This window comes from Puntigrus tetrazona, chromosome 10, assembly GCF_018831695.1.
Source record: "Puntigrus tetrazona isolate hp1 chromosome 10, ASM1883169v1, whole genome shotgun sequence".
Taxonomy (NCBI): Eukaryota; Metazoa; Chordata; class Actinopteri; order Cypriniformes; family Cyprinidae; genus Puntigrus; species Puntigrus tetrazona.
Genome location: NC_056708.1, coordinates 2,105,469 through 2,127,527, shown reverse-complemented (window position 1 = coordinate 2,127,527; position 22,059 = coordinate 2,105,469). Strand labels below are relative to the sequence as shown.

Below are 22,059 nucleotides of genomic sequence, written 5' to 3'. Positions count from 1 at the left end.
ATTAAAGCACTTAAATCATGACTTCAGTAGTGGGAAATAGGATATGTCCTATTGAAGGCTATCTTTCTTAATTAATAATTTCTTAATTTTTTTATGCGATCAGGTTGTCCGTCTTCGAGAGAACAATAAAAAACATATGACTTAACAATCTCACAGTCACTATGTCACGTCTTTGGACTCTTTTGCTGTTGTTTTGATTGCGTGACCTACTTTCTGTTAATTGTCAGGTGTGTCTCATTAATTTAGTCATTTACTTTGTGTATTTAAGTCCAGTTTGTCTGATCGTCGTCGTTTATATGTGTGGTTATTTTCTGTCTGTCTGCCTGCTTGCAACTATATATATATAGATAGTTTATTTAGTGTATGGAAGATTAAAAGACTTATTTCTGTTATCTGCTCGTCTAGCACACCGTCACACACTAATTCTGAACAAAATAACGGCTACGTTCCAGCTAACAAAATATACGTTCTAAGAATGTTTTGCTAACAGGCCCATTTAGTTTGATTAAACTATTTCTGAAGTTTCTATGAACATACAAATGTATTATTTTTTAAAATGTATTTCAAATTTTATGAACCTTAAGGGAACATTGAACTACTAAAACAAATGAACATCCAATTAAAATATTTCAGAAAAAAAAGAGTCATGAGCGACATTTAAACAATGTTTTTAAAACGTTATTAAAGATTGGATCATTAAATGTTACTGGAACGTTGAAAGAACATTCTGGGAACGTTACTTGTTTGCGGGGGAGAGATTAGTGTGATAAAACTTTAAAAATATACTTTAAATAGAGTTTTGTCAAAATATATACTGCTGATTCTGCATTATGCTATTTCTGAAGTTTCTATGAACATACAAATGTATTATTTTTTTAAAATATATTTAATAAGTATTAAATATTAAATATATTAAATAAGTTTTTTTTTTTGTTTTAGGGAACACTGAACTACTGAAACAAATGAACATCCAATTAAAACATCATGAGTCATGAGCAACATTTAAACAATGTTTTAAAAACGTTATTAAAGACTTAAAGTACTGGAAAATGTTTGTAACATTGAAAGAACATTCTGAGAACGTTACTTGTTAGCGGGGGAGATATCAGTGTGCTAAAACTTTAAAAATATGCTTTAAATAGAGTTTTGTGTCGAAATATACACTGCTGATTGTGCATTCTGTAGAATTTCTACAGCTGTGAATGCAGCTATCCTTAAACTCGTAAACATCCTTCAAGTGGAAAGTCTGTGTCACGGGCCTTGACTCATTATTTTCCGCTCCTTGTTGCTGCAAGGTTTGTGTTAGAAAACATGCATATTAAAAATGGACAAAAGCTATGTATATAGTTACTATTTCGATTTCCGTAAGGCGAGTTCTACCTACACGAATCAGTTTTTTTTCTTACATTTCTTTCTCTGTTTTACACGTCGGCTCTTCATGCAGATGTTCTTCAATAGCCCGTGTGGGTGGAAGACGGGGGCGAGGTACATGGAAAACAAACAAAAGAGACATTAAGACACTCACTCACAGTCAGTGTTCACTTCATTGTGCTCATTTACATGCCGCTTGTCTACAACCACATGGCCTCCAGTACTTCCTCTGTGTCGTTTTTCAGTCAACTGTTGCTGAACTTATGCCTTAGTTTTATTTTAAGGCAGAAGCATAATAGTTATGTAAATATGTATGTTGATAGTTATGCTAGCGGTTATTTATACTTAATGCAAATTGTAGCATATTCTATTTGGATTTTTTGAATATCTTCTTTGAAACAGGGTCACAATAAAGCTAAAGCCATTATCTTTTCTCTACACAATACAGCTCATCTTACAAGATCCGTGTTAGCGGAGTTTTTTGTATTAATTACTCGATAATTCTTTAATTATCTATATAGCACAAAATGTTTTAAAATCGTCCCGAAATGGAAATTGCGCTCTGCGCTGCTTTGTTTCAAAAAATATATAAATATAAAATGTAATGTGAAAATTGATTTTGACTATTGGGAATCGATTGGATCACTTACTAAAGACCGAAATCTCATGAGAGCAATAGGCCAAAAATTATGCGCAAAAACAATTGTACGTAAATTCATTCACGTCTATAATAAGCACAGTTTAGGTTTAAATTTTTATGGTGATTTTAAGATATCAAATGTGGTTTGTAGGTAGTATATTTACACGTGAATAAACAAAAAATACAGCGTTTTCTAAACCTACGTAGAGCCTGTTTAACATTTGAAATGAATTCAGGCTTATGGTTTGAATGTGGATTATTTATTTATTTATTTATTATTTTATTTTAAGATTAAAAGATGGAAAATCTCCCACCGACTTTGACATTAAGATGTAACCAACATAATTACGGTTTCCATAGCGACTACATTGCAACTGGCGTTTTGTATCAAGTAACGTATTATTGCTGGAAATTGTATTTTCTAATCTATATTTAACCCCTTAGTCTCCATTTATAACTCAAACATGCTGTTGCGTTGCATGCTGATTCTCATAATACGCCAACAGAAAATAACACACCAACAGTGCATGTCTGATGCTTCATTTTATTAATGCAGAGCCAAAACCCAAAGCTTTGACTGGTTTTCTTCAGCTATCTTGCACTCACTGGCATTCTCTCAGAAAACGAAAAACGAATTGTTAGATGAGAATGATGCAGCATATGAGACTAAAACAGCTTTGTCTGTGAATGCATTGAACGGTAGTCTCTATAACTGAACTGGTAGTGATATTTACGCAATGCAAAGAATCATGCATGTTCAGTGAGTGGCAAGGCTTGTTGAAAAGACAGAACAAAGGCAGAGTTGAAAATGGGAGGATCGAAAATAGCATATTCTAGTGCAGCAGAGAGGAAGTGGACTTGTGCTCACTACTAACCACTAACATTAAGCACACAAGCTAAGCTCCATTAGATAATCTCAATGGGTAAGTCCTTTTATTCCTTTGAAATAAATCCATTTATATGATGACATCTGGTATTCTGCTAAAAGTACTGATCATGGAGATCCGGAGAGGCGATGTGACTTGTGTACATCCCTCCGAATTAATGAAAAAGAGAAGGAACTCGTTTCAGTTCGCATCCTCTTTTAGGGGATTTCTGCTCGTTTTTATTTTTAGAGGATGTTGTAGAAGATGCACTTTCCTTTCCTAAATGAAACCAAATCTGGAGGTATATGGGCGTAGTGAGGCTGTAATTGCTATGGCAGACTACTGTAGTTCATAAAATTCTGTCAGAATTCGGTGGTTTTGAAGGACGAATCGGTTTTGTGCCACGTATGCAGATAAACTGCATCAAATATTTTTTTTTTTACAATAAATTAATTCATTGTGTTTCAGTTTGAAAGATTAAACTGGGCATTTTTTTAGCTTCATGATTGTCTTCAAGAGTCTCAACACAATCTCAACTGCTTGGTTTTTTTATATTGCCAAAATATGAAACCGTATTTTGGCCTAGATATTTATGTAACGTTGAATATACTCACAATATATACTTTATAGCAACTGCTCTGATGCTTGTGTCATCACAAAATGTAAACATATTAGGTAACACTTTAGAATAGAAAAGGTAACGCTTGTTACTATTAACTATGACATTCCCCGCAATCAATTTTTAATTTTCTGCTTATTAATAGTTATTAGGTAGTTGTTAAGTTTAGGTATAGGGATGTCGAATAAGGTCATGTAGAATACGGCATTAGTATCTGATTAATTGCTACTAATAAATGGCAAATATTCTAGTAATATGCATGCTAATAAGAAACTAATAGGTGTAACCGTAAAATAAAGTGTTACCAAATATTATTAGCCAACTAAATAAGTCAACAAGCATAAACATTTTCTGTAAAGCATCAAATAGACGTGTATTGTGAAAACGCGATGCGCTATAGACGTAAATATAGAATGAGGTGACTGAATTTGAGGTGTTATTCTATGCAAATTCTGATGCAAAATCTTTGCTTAAAGTTGAATTAGAAATTTGGTGAGCTGTGTGTCACGTCTCATGCTTTTATGTAGTTTGCGCTATAAAACAAAGGCAACCGTGTTCATAAAAGGAAGTGAGAAAAGACTTTGTTTACCTGTGTTTACCACATCTTCAGGAACCTGTCCATATATGACTGTTGGCAATCAAAATTCGTGTTAGTATATGTTTATAATACAAGGCTATTCTTGGTAGTTAGGTGTTTGCTAATTGTTCCAAAAGTTTTGTTTGGAGAATTTGGGATTTTGTTGCTCTTTTTTGTAACAGATATACATTTATTGTACAATTCATGAGGAGGTAGATGTCAAAATGTAGTATTTAAGATTGTTTGATCCCTAAACTTAACATGAGCAATGCTAATAGTGCTACTAACCACTAACGGACGATTGGGTATTCGCACTCAACCGGGAAGTTTCCCACAGCGCATTTCTGTCTTTGGTTACATAGAAGGCTACAAGCTAGATATTTCTAGGAGTCAACAAACGGTGTTGCAAGCTTGTCAGGCTAGCCGCCTCGACTACGTAATTTCACATTAAACGAGGTGGAAAGTCCCTGCCTGTGAATTCAAGTCTTGAGAACTTTGGCCAATCAGTTTGTCCACACAGCTGCCGAAAGGAAGTGACTTCGTGACACAGAAAAAGACTACGCCAATGTGGGCCTTTAGAGGAAATGACTTGCACCGTGCATGAGCCTGAGATCACAGGCCGTCTCCGCTCTATCAGTCGTGCCTGAACGCTCAACAAACTCGCTTAACTTCCGACGGCGTGCCAAGCATCAACCAGAGATCATGGTGACAAGCATCAGCCAGTACGAATGGCTGTTTCTGTGAAAAAAAAACGCTCGTTTGGTCATTTGCAACAGTCGCATGCGAAGATGTGCATCCAAGATTTCTGTATCAAGTAAGTGTGTGTCGGTTATTTCGCTTTTGCGCTTCTGTAACCCTCTTAGAAATCTTAGAAATTAGATATTGTGCGACAACATTGGTATTTTGATTCGCTTCTTTAGTTTTTGAATCGATATTCTTTTTGAATATTACAAAAGCTGTTGCAAAGCAGTTAGTAATTCCCACAGGTTTCAGGATTACTGTAGTTTTGTGGACCGGTATTGTGCTAAACCAAAAAGTGAATGCGATTTCTTGTCGAATTTAAGAAGTACAGTAAAAATGTGCGGTGATGGACTGGAGAGCACCCACATGGTGCCCACAAAACACAGTAGTGCTTATTAGTGTTGCCCACGAATAATCTGTAGGTTGTTTCCAGATGCAATGTAAGATTCGGATTGAATGTGAAAAAAAAGTCATTCATCCTGTTTTTTGCAGGGAAAACCCCTACCGTACCTAATGCCGCAAAATGTATTTTACATTACACCTTTACCGCTACCTCCTACCTCATGTAAAATGTGTTTACATGACCTTTTCAGTCTGGATGCGCATACATCCGTACACATTAGAATATGGGGGAGCATCCAACTGACTGTGAAACCGTGTTTTTATAACTAACCTGTGTAGGCAGATGTTTGAGACGAACATCGCGTGCCACTGATGGAGGCTGTGTTTCATGTGTATTTCATCTCTTGTTTAATTTAAAGCATTTCTTCCGTTTTTTGATGATGTGCACATATGAGGAGGCAGGAAATGCAGGAAGGATGTAGATGCAGAGCAAAAATAATAACAGCAACTGCTGCCCACAGACTCTTTTCTTACCTTTTGGATAGTAACATGCAGTAATATAAGAGAACTAGTTGGCATTGGCATGCATGTTACTAGTATACTGGCTGTTTTATAAGTTGCTATTTTAATGCATTATTCTGCATGACCTTATTTAACATCCCTTAACCCTACCTTACTGTATACCAACAGCTACCTTTCTTAATGTAGGGGTATATAATAAGTAGGGGTTAGTTGAAAGAAAACTCTTTGTTAATAGTGAACGTGTGCTCCTTATTCGAAAGTGTTACATGAACTTTCATGTTAGTATATCATCTTGCATAAACGTGTTTTGTCCACTCTGTACTTGTTTATTTTCACAAAGAACTGCCTATTTAAGATGAGGTCACATTTTATGTTGTTCCGTGAAATGACGAAATTCAGCCATTTCAAGAGAAATTCACACGATAAGGAATTTCAAGGGTAAAATATTTCCCCACACAGATATCGCAACAGGTTCAGAGTGAAATTAATTGCACTGAATCGATAAAACTACCATTTCTGGACTATTCTTTCAGTCTTTCTACATCGAAAATTCATTTTTATTCAAAGTATTTCTCTGAAATTGTCAAATTAGCAATTTCAGAGTGAAAAATAGTTTCTACGTTAAATTTGATCAATGTGTGCATTGTGCTTCATACATCACTGTAATATCAATAATAGAGTGTTTTTCCCGTGAAATTTTACTAAAGCGACCACACAGTTAGGTAGAGGCTGTTGACATGCTGTTGACATCATTGACATTTACAAGAGTTTGTTCTGGCTGATGTATCATTTAGGACGGCTAAAAGTAAATGATTGATATTACCATAAAAGACCAACATGGAAAATGACCCTGACCCAGCCATCCGTGAACAAGTGTACAGAAAACACCAAAAATCATTAGCGGACAGCTACCAGAAACAGTGGAATGTACAGACATATATACCGATAACATTTCATGCCGCTAACCTGACAAATCTTAAATAGTTCATCATCAGATTCACTCTTTTCACACATATAGGTTAACCGTAGTATATGTAGACTGGTTTTAACAGGTGTTTTAATGGCTGTGCTAATAACTTTTAAAACCTTGTTCTAATTTTTACAGGTGATTTACACACTGACCGAAGACTAAACTATTAACTGCTTGTTCGCTTGACTAAGAAGATATTAGCGAATTGGATTTACTGTAAACTCAAACTGACATCGCTTTGTCTGATGTATTTCATCCAGAGAGTTTAAAGTGACTATCGGCATTGAGTTTAGGTATGTTTGAATGTCGGATAGAAGCTAAAAAGCTAGGCGTGCTAACTGGAAAGGGTTTAAATGACAGTTTTATTGAATGGTTTTATTTGTTGATTTGGTGTAGTAGTTTTATGAAGGTCTCAGCTTCTATGCCTTGCCTAGTAAACCAATGACAGACGCCTCCACAACGTTATATCACCTGATCGCGTGCTACCAAGACATAATATATTATAATATTCACCCACACCTTCAGAGAGGTCGCGTTCTGGTCACTGTGGATGGAAATATTGTTAAAATATCTCAAGCAGTCTTGAGTGGAAAGTCTGACACGCCACTGAGGTAAAATATAGCATTGCTTTCATTTAGTGCAAAATTTATGCTATTAACTTTGCACATGCCTGGTCTTATTGTGAATGGTGCTATTCCAAAGAAAAAAGACTTTAGGCCAAACTTTTACCAAACCGATACTATCAATAACCGTTACTAAAACATTACATTTCTATAAGAACGCTACATTGTCATCGTAATAATGTGGGTGGGGGAAACGGACGAATATATTTCAATTCCCTTCTTTTTGTGGACTTTCAGACTTGTGGACTCAGTAAAGGGGGGGGGGCATTGTTGCTGTGTGTGCGTTTGCGAATTCTGCCAAGTTGACCGTATTTACTCCTTCCATATTTACTTCTTCATTTCTCACATTTCTGATTGTACTGTGTGCCCGCGCTGTTCCAGACAAACACGCAAGTGAAAATGATCATCGGTTATTACGTTAGCTGCCCTTCTGAAAGCAGCGTGGCTCCATTCCGGTACATTACGCCCACTTTCCATGATCCACTTAATTCCCGACGGCTAATCCAGCTCTGGGTTAAATGAAATGGCTCACGTTTAAAAAAAAAATAAATGTAAACTGTCTTTGACCTCTTAGCACTTATCAACACATGAAGCCACATCTAGCAACAGGATAAGGAAGTTGTTTGAACAAGGCTAAAATCTTCACCACCCCACCCTGTTTTTTGTTACAGTTTCTATAGAGCATGACCATCCTGTGTCTGATTACCATCTGCGTTTATGAAAATTTAAGATTACGATTTCATAGCTTAGAGTAAGCCATGTGTATGTTTGGAGTAGTAGGGCGTTACTGGGTCATTCTGACTAATACTTGAATACTTGACTAGTGGTTTTTTTGGTTACACAATATTTTAAGGGTTTTACAGTGTAATTATATAAATAAGTAACGAGTGATAATAATTAAAGCACGTTCTTACAGCAGGGTTTGGATTAGGGTTAGTTGAATGTAAATTTGTACAAATACTGTAATAATTAAATGCAATGTAAAAAAGTGGGTTACGCATTAGTTTAAAGTGTCCTGTTTTTAAACATTGCATTTAAACATTAAGTGCACTGTACTTATGTACTTATAATATGGTTAGGGTTATAGGATTTGGCTTAGGGATACTTGCATCCGTATAGTTATTATAATAGGAAGAACATGTAATAGTGCATGTTTTTTTTTATGTTTTGTTGGAAATGCATGGAATTTACAACAGGGACATGACAACAAATTAGTAAATATGATGTAGTGGTTAATTTGTTGAGAAAAGATTTAAATACAAACGCATTTTACATGTTTTAATATCTCCAGTAGTCAAGTTGGTTTAGAAAAGTTCATCAGAGTTGACAAGAACGCATTTAGGTTTTTGATCCACTTCAAATGTGGACTATATTTAGGGTTCAGATGCAAAGTACATCTGATGTTTTTCTTTATAACGAGTATTATTTTCTGTAAGTACTGGTACTTCTCAGTGGCTGAGGCTGGCATTTAGATCATTTGACTTAGCCAATAGCATTAGCGATGACGTCTAAGACGGATTGAAGACTACTAAAAAGAAAAGAGACGAAACACAGTTGCACTCGTTTTGCACAAGTGTCAACAAAACACACATGCTTCTATCTTGTGTTAAATGACACCTGATCTCAATCGTGTTTGGAAACATTGAGCAACAGAGATGAACAGACAGTCTGCTCCAAAGCAAGCTCTTTTTAACCACATTACATCAACGCCAAAACCTCAACAGAAAGAAGAACTTCTACAAGAAGCCGTGCCACGGCCAGAAACAAGCTACAATGGAATTAAAATACTGTTGCTGGTCTTTTCATTTCCTTGAAGTGAAGCCTGTAAGAAGGTCAAGCATTTTGCTGACAGTCACACACTAAACTTCTACTTAACTCCTAAAAATAGCATCCCTTCGCCACAAGCATGCTCCTGGACCATAATTCTTTGGTTGAATTGTATTATGATGTCATGATGAGATGCACTACGCTACCATTACACTTCTCGTTTAGGTCCTGATTGTCCCGTGAGATTTTAATCTTCCTTCTCCACCCAGTGTTAGATGGACTTTCCTCCGTCTGTATCTGCTGACTGGCACTCAGACGTCCAGTATTACGGATAAGCAATAGCAAATTCCACAGCCCAGGAGGGGCTCGATTTTTCCAAAGGAAATGTAGGGTTTCCTGTCCTTTCTTTGTCCTGGTCAGATTGAGGGTTTCTGCTGGAGGTTTAGAGATAGCTGCTAGTTTCTGGTTTCTTCTGGCAGTATGCTGAGAGAGAGTAAAGAAGTGCAGAGCTTCAGAAGATGTGTCAGCAGAAGGTAAGCGTGTTGGATCATGGGATGTGTGGGTTGGTGTTTGTTTGGAGATGGCTGTTTAAGTGATGTGGTGTTCATGATCACAAGAATACTCTTCTGTCGACATATTCCTGGGAATTCACTTTGGTTCCTGTGATTTTTTTAATTCTTTCGGGTGGCTGTTGTGGATTTCCTTTTGTTTATGTCTCATCTCTGTGTTTTGACTGGGTTTGCTCACTTTGTTTAAAAGTTGCATTTTAATTTGTTTGCTTGGTGACTTGTTATGTCTGGTTTTAGCGTTATCTGTTTAAACTTTTTGACTCCAAGGCCCCACCACATCCACAAGTCCTCTTGATTTTTCCTGTTGTTCGTGGCATTTCGGTTTAAGGAGAATAATGTTCAACAATACCTTCATTCACAATTTCCACCCACTAAAATGTACACGAAATGTATAAAGATTCACATGGAGTTATACGATTGAATGAAATTATAATACTTTTACACACATAAAAAATTTGGCAACTTCATATATGCAGGTTTTACATCCGCGGTTTTTCAATAAAATATTTTTGACTAACAAAAGTAACAAAAAGTACGTTTTTTAAACAAAAAGTCGTTCTTTTACTTTTAAATTATTTTAAGGTTTGCTGAAGCCCCCTGATTTGTTTTTTTAATTTCAACTTTTTTCATGTAATATCATTTGCATCAGTATATTATAGATTTTTTTAAAGGTTATCCAGGAAGATATTATGACCTCAAAAAAAAAATCCTCAAACTATCAGGTAGGATTAGGGATGTAGAATAAGGCATTAATATGTGCTTAATAAATGTCTAATATTCTAGGAATATGCATGCTAATAAGTAACTATTTAAGAGACCCTAAAATAAAGTGTCATCAAAAAATAAATAAAATTCCACAAGAGTTTTAGATAATAGTTTTTAAGAGCCTGATTTAAAACGCAATGAGGATGTGAAAGCGATGAGTGAGTAATCAGTTAATCTGGATTTGAATGTCCTGACAACATCTGTAGTGACATTTCGTAGTGACATCCCCTATTTTCATGGTGATTAAAAGTTAAAAAAAAATGTAGTGTCATACAAAAAAAAAAACGGGAAAATATCTTTTCCAAAAGTCATTGAAAATATCTCTTGAAACGCTTTCAAAAAACGTTTGAAAATGGTTTAAAAATAAATCCTGTACATTACTTGCATAGGGACATTGTTCTGGTTTATTACATTAGAAGTGCTCTTCTGTACAAATGAATCTGATGGTTTGAGGTTTACCCATGATTACCCATGAGCGTCATCACTCAATGAATGTGATTAACTTCACCAAGATCTCTGATAATAAGAAACTTCTACAAGATGTGTATCGGACAAAATGTCAACTGAGCTTCTCCTTTGCTTTACGTAGTTGTAGGTTTATCATTAAATTGGAAGGAAGAGGTTGTATTTTTTTAACGTATTGGCTCAACAGCTCTCTCTGATGAAAGAAATCGTCTGTAATGCAGGCCTACCTTTCAGTAGAGAAGTCCAACACTGGGATGTTAATAACTGAGAGAGGTCTAAAAACTCAAAAAGAAAAGTTCGCCCCAAAATGAAAATTCTGTCATTTATTACTCACCCTCAAGTTCTTCCAATCACACAAGACCTTCGTTCATCTTCAGAACACAAATTAAGATATACTTAATGAACTATGAGAACTATCCATTTAACTTTTTTATATGGTTCCTGCAAAAAAAACACGTTACAGAAAAAGTTCTTTAGTGGAAAGAATTTTTTAAATGTACTGCTGGCTGGAAAAAATGATTCTTCTATGGTATCACGTTTTGAAAACGTTTTTTTAAGTGTTGACTAGTGTTTTATACCAATAATTGAGCGATTCATCTGTTAGCACGGCTGTGATTTGACTAGTGTGTTGTAGTTGGTCGCTAGGATGTTGCTAAGCGGTTAGTGTTCTGGAGTAACCGTCGAGTTTGAGGCTAACTAACACTGCCAATTAAAAGCAAACCTTTCTTGTTGCTCGCAGAAACATGGCTGCTACGCCGATCTCCTGGCCCACTCCCATGAGGGCTATCGGAGCTCAGAATCTGCTCACCATGCCGGGAGGAGTCTCCACATCTGGATATCTGCACAAGAAAGGGGGCAGCCAGTTCAGCCTGATGAAATGTGAGTTTAGCACGGCTCATTAGACTCTATCAGTCAACAGACAAAACATCAAACATACATCAACACCAGCTCAAAAAACATTACCGTCTCTGATTTAAAGGGATAGTTCACTTATAAAAAATGTAAATGTTGTCTTCATTCATGATTTTCTTCTGCTAAGCGTAAAAGACGATATTTATAAAAATGCTAGTTTGTGCAAACTTTCTGTTGATAGTTCTTGTTTTTTGCGTACATTTGTGCAGGTACGTAATAACATGTTTTCATTTAGGGGTGCACTGTCTCTTTAAAGGAATACCCATGCATTTTGACCATATTGACATAAACCAGAAGTTCATTCGTGTGGAAAAGCATTATCAACTCATAGGATGGTTTTATAAAACTTTCTTAAAAAATATTAACCGGTTAAGCATAATTCTAAATCAAGAATATTTGCGAAGTTGCATATATATGCTTCATGTTGACTAGCTTGGAATATTTCGTAATAATTTACAATAAGTTTCAGTTTGTTAACATGAAATAATGCATTAGGTGTCATAAATTAGCAAATGCCACTTTGGTAACACATAATAAGGTGGTAGTTGTCGTTGATTTTGTTGTTATCGTAAATATATATTAATAAAAGTAGACCCTTTTACTTTTATCTGTATGATCAAAAATGACAAAGTAATATAAGTTCCTTTAGGGGTTACCAAAGGGTTAATGCATTAACTAACAATCAGCATTTTTAAGGTTAGTTAATAAAAAGTGCGACCTTTAGTTTATTTCGCACGATCAGGTCTGTTAAATAATATGAACGGCTTTTGATTTGATTAATAAATGCTGAAATTTACATCAAGTAATTAGTTCATCTTATATAACGAAACAAACTGAACACTTTAGGGAACAATTCTCACTATTAACTGCTTTATTAATACTTATAAAGCATGTGTCCTGCATGACCATATTCTACATCCCCAATCCTATTTAAACTTAACAAGTACTTTACTAAATTAACGAGCAGAAAATTAGGAGTTTTTATTAGATAGTTGCTTGTTAATTAAACCTTAAAATAAAGCTCGACCGTGGAAGCTTATGGTAAATCGTTGTAAAATAAATATACATTTTTTAACATGCGCTAACACATTTCATAAGTTCAGGTTGTATGCATTGACATAAATAGTAAATAATGCAAGTAATGAACACCACTGCAAACAATGAAGTATGCGCTGTTTATGTGGACATGTTTTAAGTTTCTGCCGATTTCACAGGGCCTCTTCGCTTCATCATAATCCATAAAGGCTGCATCTATTATTTCAAGAGCAGCACTTCCGCAGCACCTCAAGGAGCTTTTTCTCTCAATGGCTACAACAGGTCGGTTATTTATATGTCTATTATTTTTATGAACATTATCGCGTAGCACTGTATCCGTCCACACGCCGCTCCCATGCGTCTGTGATCGTTCAGGCAGAGAAAGTGTGATTTTTGTAACGCGTATGTAAAGTTAGCAGTGGCCACCTCGGCACGATCGCAGGCCACATCCTGTCCGCGGCTGTGCCTTTCTTCACGTGGACTTTTTTTTTTTTAAGCGCAAGAGTTTCGATTCTGCGCCGAACTGGCCTTCGTATGTGTTTCCTGTGCATGGAAATAAAACGATCGCGTGTCTGTCGTATGTTCTGTTTAAGGTCATACTTTCCATGAAGTTAAAGCGGTGGAAAGTGTTTAGATTCCCGCTGTAGTTCTTTCTCAGCATACGGTGAACATGTAATTATGGGTTGGGTAAAAATAGGCCTCTAAATTAATACAGCAGAGCACAGGGAGTGTTCGCGGATGAGCACGATATATATATATATATATATATACAGACCCTTTAGACTGAGGATGCAGGAAAACTGTAGCTTACGGCACTTTTTTGCACAGCTGTGTTTGTACAAATCATTATCTCAGATATTAATTATTAAGATGAGTTGAGTACAGTTTATGTTTTTGATAAATGTTCACTACGGCTGCATTTGTTTGATCAGAAGTACAGTAAAAACGGCAATAATTTGGAATATTACTGTAATTAATGTGGACCGTTTTCTATGTGAATGTATTTTAAAATGAAATTTATTTCTGTGATGTAAAACCAAATTTCCAGCATCGTTTTCTCAGGTCTTCAGTATCACTTCAGAAATCATTTTAATATACCTATTTTCTGCTCAAGAAACATTCATTATTGTTATTAATAATAATGTTATTATTAATATTCAAACGTTAAGCTGCCTTATATATTTTTGTGGAAACTGTTATGCATATTTCAAGATATTTTGATGAATAAAAAGTTCAATAAACAGCGATTATTTCAAATATAAATATTTGAAATATTATAAATGGCTTCACTGTCAAATGATTTTAGTATATGTGCGTACTGTGTATATTATATATGAATAATATATGTAATTTATGTATGTGTTTGTGTGTGTGTTTTTATACTGTATATGCATAATAATTATACAAAGCACACACATACGTATATTACATAAAAACTTTGGATGCAATTAATAGTTTGACATGTTTTTTTTTAAAGACTTTGTTTTTATTGCTTGGCAGAGTCTTACGGGCAGCAGAGGAAACAACATCTAGCAATGTTTTTCCTTTTAAGATCGTCCACTTCAGTAAGAAACACCGCACATGGTTTTTCTCAGCGGCGAGCGAGGATGAGAGAAGGGTGAGATCATAGGGAGAACTGCACAACTGTGAACTTTTGGGGCTTTTTGATGTTAAACTAAAACTGTATGTGTGTGTTTTTACGTCTGACAGAAATGGATGCGGCACTTACGAAAAGAAATCGGCTATTATAACGATAAAAGAGATTTGCCTCTTCCAAGGTAAAGCTGAACTTAAACGTCATTGCAGTGTTTAACCACTGATGTTAGGTCATGACGTTATAGGCTGCTTTTTTTATTTCATTACCGATAATGATGCATTAATTACATTTATATCGTTCTTACGCAATACGGTTTTTACCTTCAAATTAAGTTTTTGGGACTTTTTTCACACGACAGCTGTAACCTCTTCCTCTTTCTTGTAATCACTGCTTGAGAGCGTATTTCTGCGTCGTCTGAGTCACCTTTCTCCCAAACGTCTTGTGTTTTATTAGTGATGATTTAGACTCTGAGAGCATATACGGGCAGTTAGAAGAGCCGCTGGAAATCAGTCCTATTGAGGAAGATCCCGAAGCAGGTACGCAATGGCAGACACCAAGGGTCTCTGATTATGCTTTTACACCCTAACCATGTATAAAATTGCGAAATACCAAAAAATTGCATTTAAATAGTGGTATTCGATATTTGCATTTTCCCCGAAAACTGCATTACAATACAGTTTTGTTTCTTAATATCATTCGAAACTTACGATTAACAATGTTTTGATATAATGCATATAAAACATGCATGAACAAACTATGAATATATAAACTTTGTTAATGTTAGTTAATTAGTCGATGCTAAACCTCCAATTTAAAAAAATAAAATGATATTGTAGGGTTCATGTTTAGTAATGTTAACAAATGTTTGTAAAGTATTACTAGTTTTATTAAAATATCACTGTAATTTTTTTTTATTTTAGTGTAAGTATATAGTTGTATATAAAGTGTGACCATATTGTTTTTATAATTATATAAATTACAATAAAATTAAATTATTAATACTGACTGTGAATAAATAAACTGCGAACAATAAATACAATAATTAATAATAAATGCTAAATAAATTATGCTAATTCATTAATTTATGTGCACTGTGCGTTACTAAACTTGTGCATTTTCATTTAGATTATATGACGCAAGATGAAGACAGCGATGGAGAGGATATATCACCCGTGTCAGCAGGTATTTGCCTTCACTTTCAGAAACACACAAAGCTGTCACAAAGCTAAAAGATACATATTTGTACCTCATTTACCCCTAAATGTCCATATCGGGCCCTTTATTTACCTCTAAATGGCGCATATTAGGACTTAAAGTAAAGCTGATGGTGATAGTGAAAGTTTTGTGCCTCTTTTCTGAATGGGGTTGCATTTCGGTAACAGTCTTCAGGTTGGCTGAAGGCAGGTTGTTAGCCACACGGCGGAATAACCGTTTGATGTGTTTTTCCAGGTCGACCCACGGTTCCTCCTCCACCGTATCCTCCACCCCCCGTTCCTCTTCACTCCAGAGACCCCCGGCTCCCGAAAGGCCCGCCTCCTCCGCTGCCCCCTCCGTTCAAGAAGCCGTCCTGCACATCCAAAGGTCCTCCTCCTCCGCTGCCGTACGCGCCGCACCTCGAGAAACCGGACGCACACCTGTCAAACAGAGGCCCCGCTGGCCCCATGCCTCCTTTACCGCCGCCAATCAGCATGAAGCCAACGTCCGGGCCCTTTTCCACGATGCCTGCTTGTGAAAGGAAGCAGAATATGTCTATTATGAGCAGCGCGCCGGCTACTCTACCCATCGTCGAGAACCTGCAGAAAGTGATTCTGAAGTCGTCGAAGTCGTCGCACCTGGGGCTGAAGCCCACCCCGGACCCTCGGCCCGTCTCGCCTCACCTGTCCAGCCCCGTCAGCAGCAGGGCGCTCGGACAGATCCCCAAGCCTCCGATACCAAACAAACCCAAACCCAACAGACCCTCCTTCCAGTAAGAGTCTTTCATTCTCTTTACTGACACCCGTGTCTGCTTTGGGGTTGCACCGCAGGGACATATACGGTTATAAATGTATTAAGGCTGTCGTTTAAAGGGTTAAATACGCTCAGCCCTGTTATAGAAAAAGAACAACAACTGCGTTCTTTAACTAGAGTTTCGTTTAACAGAAACGTGGTAGTGTTAAACCACACACGAGAGCGTGACAAAACGTTTAAGCATGTGTAATAAAGGGAGCTTTATTAAAATTTGTCGTCTTATACAGCTTTGGTGTTCGCATAAAACACTGAAATATTTTATAAATCATCTTCTTCGTATTTATGTCGATTTCACACGGCTTTAAAAACATTCATTTTTAAGCAATGTAATCTCTCTGAAAATGTCATGCGGTGTAACCGTCTAATAAGAATTAGTAAAAATGTATTTACAACTCGAACACATGTAACCATACACGTCTTTATTATCTATATTTTATCTGATATTCTGTTCAATATACTTCATGCCAACAAGTATTTTTACAATTGGTAATTCAGTAATATTATGATTTTTTTTTACCTAATATCTAATATTTTAAAGACAATTGTCAAATTGTCATATTAATGTCACATGAGGTCTTCTTCATCATTATATCTTTATTTAATGTGTGTCTGTATGTATATATATATATATATATATATATATATATATATATATATATATATATTAGGATCAGTAATTTCACTTTGAAGGCAAAGAAGATATCAAATGTTATTAGTTGTTGAATGCCATATTTTTAAAAATGTCTAATGATATGATTTTTTTCGTCATATTATGAAAGAAAAATAAACATATTTCAGGCTTCGACAACATTGTATCTTTGCAGTCATGCCCATAAAGCAATTTTGAATTGAATTGAAATTGAATCAACAAAAATGTCATATTAATGTCACACGAGGTCTTCTTTATCATCAAATCATATCATATTGATTTCCTTTTCTATGTTTTTTTCTTTTGTCGTGCATATATTTGCATGTCGGTTGCACCACATGACTTTTTTTATTCTTTTAATTCATTTAGTTCACTCGTAATAAATTTGTCAACGTGATTTTTTTTTAGCTGTACCTTTGTTTGCATGTTGGTTAGACTCTTTTATTATTTATTATTTATACAAATTGTCTGTGCCTTTTTCTCAGAAGAGCGTCACCGGATGGACAGAGTTTTCGTTCTTCTATTGAAGAAAAGCCTTTAAAAAACCGAGCGCACGGCAAAATTAAAGAAGACTCAGATGACGAGGACTATGAAAATGTAAGTCTGTTGTTATTTCGCTTGAGCCTATCGGAAACAAATTCAGGTTCATTTTAATAAATGTGTATGCTGTGTACATCTTAATTCTTAAAGTGTACAGACTTGTTAAGTTTGAGCGTTTTAAAGAGAGCCGTTCGGTTCCGTCTGCCAAAGCAGAAAACATGAGTCACTTCCTCGGTGACATTTTGAATCAAAATAGATTGTGGAGGATTTGACATAATTTCGTAAAATTGTTTTGCTGTTGCGAATCACATGACCTCACAACAATAATAATGTCTTTTTGTCACTTTTTTTAATCAGGTTAATTTGCCTAATTCCGTCTTCGTGGACACAATGGAAACCAGTAACGTTGAAAGGTAAAAAAAAACAACACTTCCTGTGTTTAGTACAAGTTTATTTACTCGTAGAAATCAATGGTTTTCATTTTTTTTTTTAATCTTTTAATACAGTGAATATAAGCCTTTTTTTCTCATACGAGACAATATTTGAAGGCATGTACAGTATCTGAGCATGAAAGCTGTATTTTCTCTGTGTTGCTGCCCTCTGCTGGAGCGGAGTTGTAATGGCTTGCAGATAACCTGAGCCATCGGCTAGTTCATGAGTCACTGTGTTCCACTGCATTGTTAATAGTCTTCACTTACTGCTTGCAGATTATTTAAGGATACATACACAAACCCACCCAACGGTCTGTACTGCATCCGCAAATCAGGAACCGGAAAAACCTCACAGGTACACGCTCAGTATGCATATATAGGGCTAATAAATATAGATTGGCAATAAAACTTGTACTTATTTAAAAATGTGATTTTTTTATTGATTTTGTTAGTTTGTTTTTTAATGTGTGTTTGTATATATATATATATATATATATATATATATATATATATATATATATATATATATATATATATATATATATATATATATATATTTTCTTTAATTGGGCACCAATGTTTAGGATCACTTTGAAGGCAAAGAAGATAATATCAAATGTTATTAGTTATTGAATAGCTTATTTTTTAAAAACGTCCAATGACATGAGCCAGATAATTAATAATTATTATAATAAAAATCTGAGAATAATTATTTTTGTGTCATATTATGAAAGAAAAATAAACATATTTCAGGCTTTGGCGATATTGTATCTTTGCAGTCATTCCAAAAAGCAATTTTGAATTGAATTGAAAAAACAAAAATGCCTTCTATAAGTAATATTATATATATATATATATATATATATATATATATATATATATATATATATATATATATATGGAATATTAATTTTATAGAATATTCTGATAAATGATATTCTGTATAGAATTCATATATATTGCTGTCAAACAATCACATCCAAAATAAAAGTTTACATTAAATATAAATGTGTACTGTGTATATTTATTATGTATATACAAAAATATACACATAGGCTACAATATCTAGTTTTTTTTTTTTTTTGTTTTGAAACTGTATCTGCATTTTATACATGTTTGCCCTTTTTTCCGTTTGACACGCAGGTGCTGGTTGTTTGGGACTCGGGTATCAACAAAGCCAGAAATTACAGGCTCTTTGAGGAGGTGAGGCTATCTAGCATGTACACTAAATCTATAGCAGGCTACAGAAGGCCAAACCAGTAACATTTTACATCGGGCGCATGACTTCTTATACCTGGTTAAATGCTACAGTTGATTTGTCAGTCCAGATCAAACTCAATCCCTGTGTTTTCTTCCATGGACAGGAGCAGCGGGTGTATCTGGAGGCAGATCTGACGTTCCCCACTTTATCTGCCCTGGTTGAAAACTATTACATCAAGCCACTTCCCAGCAGCAACAACTCATTGCCCAACTACTCCCTCTGCTTACATCTACCGTTCGGCTACGACCCGCCCAGGTGACATCGGCCCCCCGCCGCAGGCTGAAACACCCACCCGACTCCTGCTGACAGCGCCACCTCTCGCTAGATTAATGCACTGTGAAGATTTATACACAATCAAATGAACTGCGTTCAGCGAAGTCCAGCGTTCAGAAGGGAGTCTCACTATTAAAACCTCCGGTGAATTAAACAGTGTTAAATGCGCACTTTAGTATGCACGCTATAATGCATATTTTAGTGTACTGAATGTGTTATTGTTTGCATCGTTTATCGGTGGGGTTCGCTGCGATGCAATAAAATATTTATTTCAATCGCTATCAAGTGTGTTAAAGGAAATGCGATGCCACTGAGTTTATTTGGTGTTCAAAGATGCTCGCTGCGGGCCCTTCTTTAGAGACCGAAGGTGAATCTTATCAAAAATGAAATGAAGGAAAATTATGTTTATTTTTGGGAACATTAGAATTCGCGTTACTGTGCTTTATTGCACAACAATATGAATATGAAAATTGTTTAATAGTCCATTTTTGTCACAGTGTTTGATGTTAAGATCTGTATATGATAACTCCCGATCTAGTTTTTAATTCCAACATAAGAACAGCTGAATGTTATTGCAATAACTGTAAGTAATATTTTATTGTACAAACTTTGTATTATATTATATATATTGTATTATAAGTCATTTAATAACTGGGTATTATTGCTATGTTGGTACACTGTTGTGAAGAGAATTATACACACTTGAAACTAAATACACAGTTAAAATTCAAATAAAAAAATAGAAATCGAACAAACCAACCTCCATGTATTCCATGTATATGGTTATTTGGTAAATATATGTGTAAATGATCCTAATATTAAACTGAATACTTTCAGAATTTAAAAAAAGCTGTGCAATAAAGTATTTTTACTGCGTTTGTATTGTTTCTGCTCCACAGACCTGTGTCAAATACAGTTCTTTAAAAATGAAGACAGAACTCTAAAAGGCTTCATAGTAAGCTAACTCCTGAATCATTTATGTGAAACCAAACTGAGCAATGCATTAAAGGCTCATAAAGGCTTATTTTACAAATTACGTAATGATTTTAGTGTCCCAAGCCAATATGTTTCCTGTACTATTTTCAGCCCACGGTTATGTATGTAATTCTTTATTAGTTCTTAGATATCGCTGTACATTCAGAAAGCCATTTTAAACTTGACACGGTCGACTAACAGACATTTCTCATGCGACAGCATGGCCATAATGAGGTGAGGCTTTTAAATAAATGATTGTAATGGAAGATGATTCAAATTTAGCTTTATACTTTTTCTTGAATGGAAAAAGTATACTTATATTTTTTACTTTATATACAGTATATATATATTTTTTATTATTATTATTATTATTATATATATATATATAATTTTTTTAAAATAAGTAAATTTTTTATTTTATTTATATATATATATATATATATTTTTTTTATTACTTATATATTTTTTTACTTTATATACAGTATAAATATATATATATATATATATATATATATATATATATATATATATATATATATATATATATATATATATATATATTTTTTATATATGTTTGGGGTTTTTTGTGGCAATTAAGTGTTTGTTGAGCAGAAAATCATCATATTAGACCAATTTCTGAAGGATCATGTGTCACTGAAGGCTGAATTCACGATGGTCAGCTTTACATCACAGGAATACATTATATTTTAACGTTTATTCACACGGTTCATTTTACTTTATAATATTTTGCTAAATTTGGGTTTTTACTGCATTTTTGATCAAGTAAATGCACTCATAGTGAGACAGTTATATTTCAATTTCCTTACCGAGCACCTCTCATCATCAAGTTATCGCCGCATCAGATAAAGATAAATAGGATCCTAATATTTCTCAAAGCGCTAATCAGATGTGAGGAGCTGAAGACACAGCCAGAACAAATGAGAAGAGAAGACTGTAAGATGTCAGGACCGATGATTAATGAACAGGGTAAATATAGTGCTTGCACGCACATCTACCCAGCTTCTGCAGAGAACATCGATTTGCTCTGAATAAGGATCAATATGCATGAAAGGTTCCAGTGTACGTTCTGATCTGGGAACAGAAGCCCTCCTGTTCGTGTAATCCTGTTTTCAGAAAGAAAAACCACCTTGATCTTCAGACGCTTGATACACTGTCCCTCATGTCTTTACCGTGATCAAAGTGACCACATCCAGAAGAGTCAAACCAAGCAGAACGCTGCATATTTCATCGGTGCTTTAAGAAACTCCCAAAAATTCAGCTGATCAAAAACTGTCAAAGCAACAGGGGTATCATGCAGTTTATGTATTCAACTAAATCTCTACCAGGAATGGAAATCTGGCTTAAAAAGTATTTATATGAGCAAAAATATACATTTATATATACATATACATATTATATAAACATACATCACCCTTCATATGTTTAAAAATGAGGAAACGTTTTTCGGTTATGTGAATAATTTTGTATTATGAGGTAAAACAAAGACCCAAAACGGTTTTTTCCGTGTTTTCAGTCACATCT

The 22,059-nt window shown here is 35.0% G+C and overlaps 1 protein-coding gene and 1 long non-coding RNA gene across 5 annotated transcripts; one reads left to right on the top strand and one right to left on the bottom strand.

Moving 5' to 3' along the window:
• Positions 1–1,057: 1,057 nt before the first annotated feature.
• LOC122352695 lies at positions 1,058–4,494 on the bottom strand. The gene is made up of 3 exons (XR_006251911.1): positions 4,362–4,494; positions 4,086–4,124; positions 1,058–1,449 (listed from the first exon to the last, which is right to left on the bottom strand). It is a non-coding gene; the product is annotated as an uncharacterized LOC122352695 (long non-coding RNA).
• On the top strand, positions 2,796–20,418 carry sh3bp2 (SH3-domain binding protein 2). 4 transcript variants are annotated; one of them, XM_043250214.1, is made up of 13 exons: positions 2,796–2,934; positions 11,577–11,716; positions 12,964–13,066; positions 14,285–14,402; positions 14,495–14,562; positions 14,835–14,917; positions 15,507–15,563; positions 15,831–16,347; positions 17,523–17,634; positions 17,935–17,990; positions 18,285–18,363; positions 19,152–19,211; positions 19,373–20,418. In XM_043250214.1, the coding sequence occupies exons 2-13, from the start codon at positions 11,581–11,583 to the stop codon at positions 19,526–19,528; spliced, it is 1,545 nt and encodes a 514-aa protein (XP_043106149.1). In that variant the 5' UTR covers positions 2,796–2,934; positions 11,577–11,580; the 3' UTR covers positions 19,529–20,418. The 4 variants fall into 4 exon arrangements, with proteins under 4 accessions (XP_043106149.1, XP_043106147.1, XP_043106146.1 ...); XM_043250212.1 differs by lacking the exon at positions 2,796–2,934 and adding an exon at positions 4,655–4,887 and having other exon boundaries at positions 17,526–17,634; XM_043250211.1 differs by lacking the exon at positions 2,796–2,934 and adding an exon at positions 4,655–4,887.
• Positions 20,419–22,059: the final 1,641 nt, after the last annotated feature.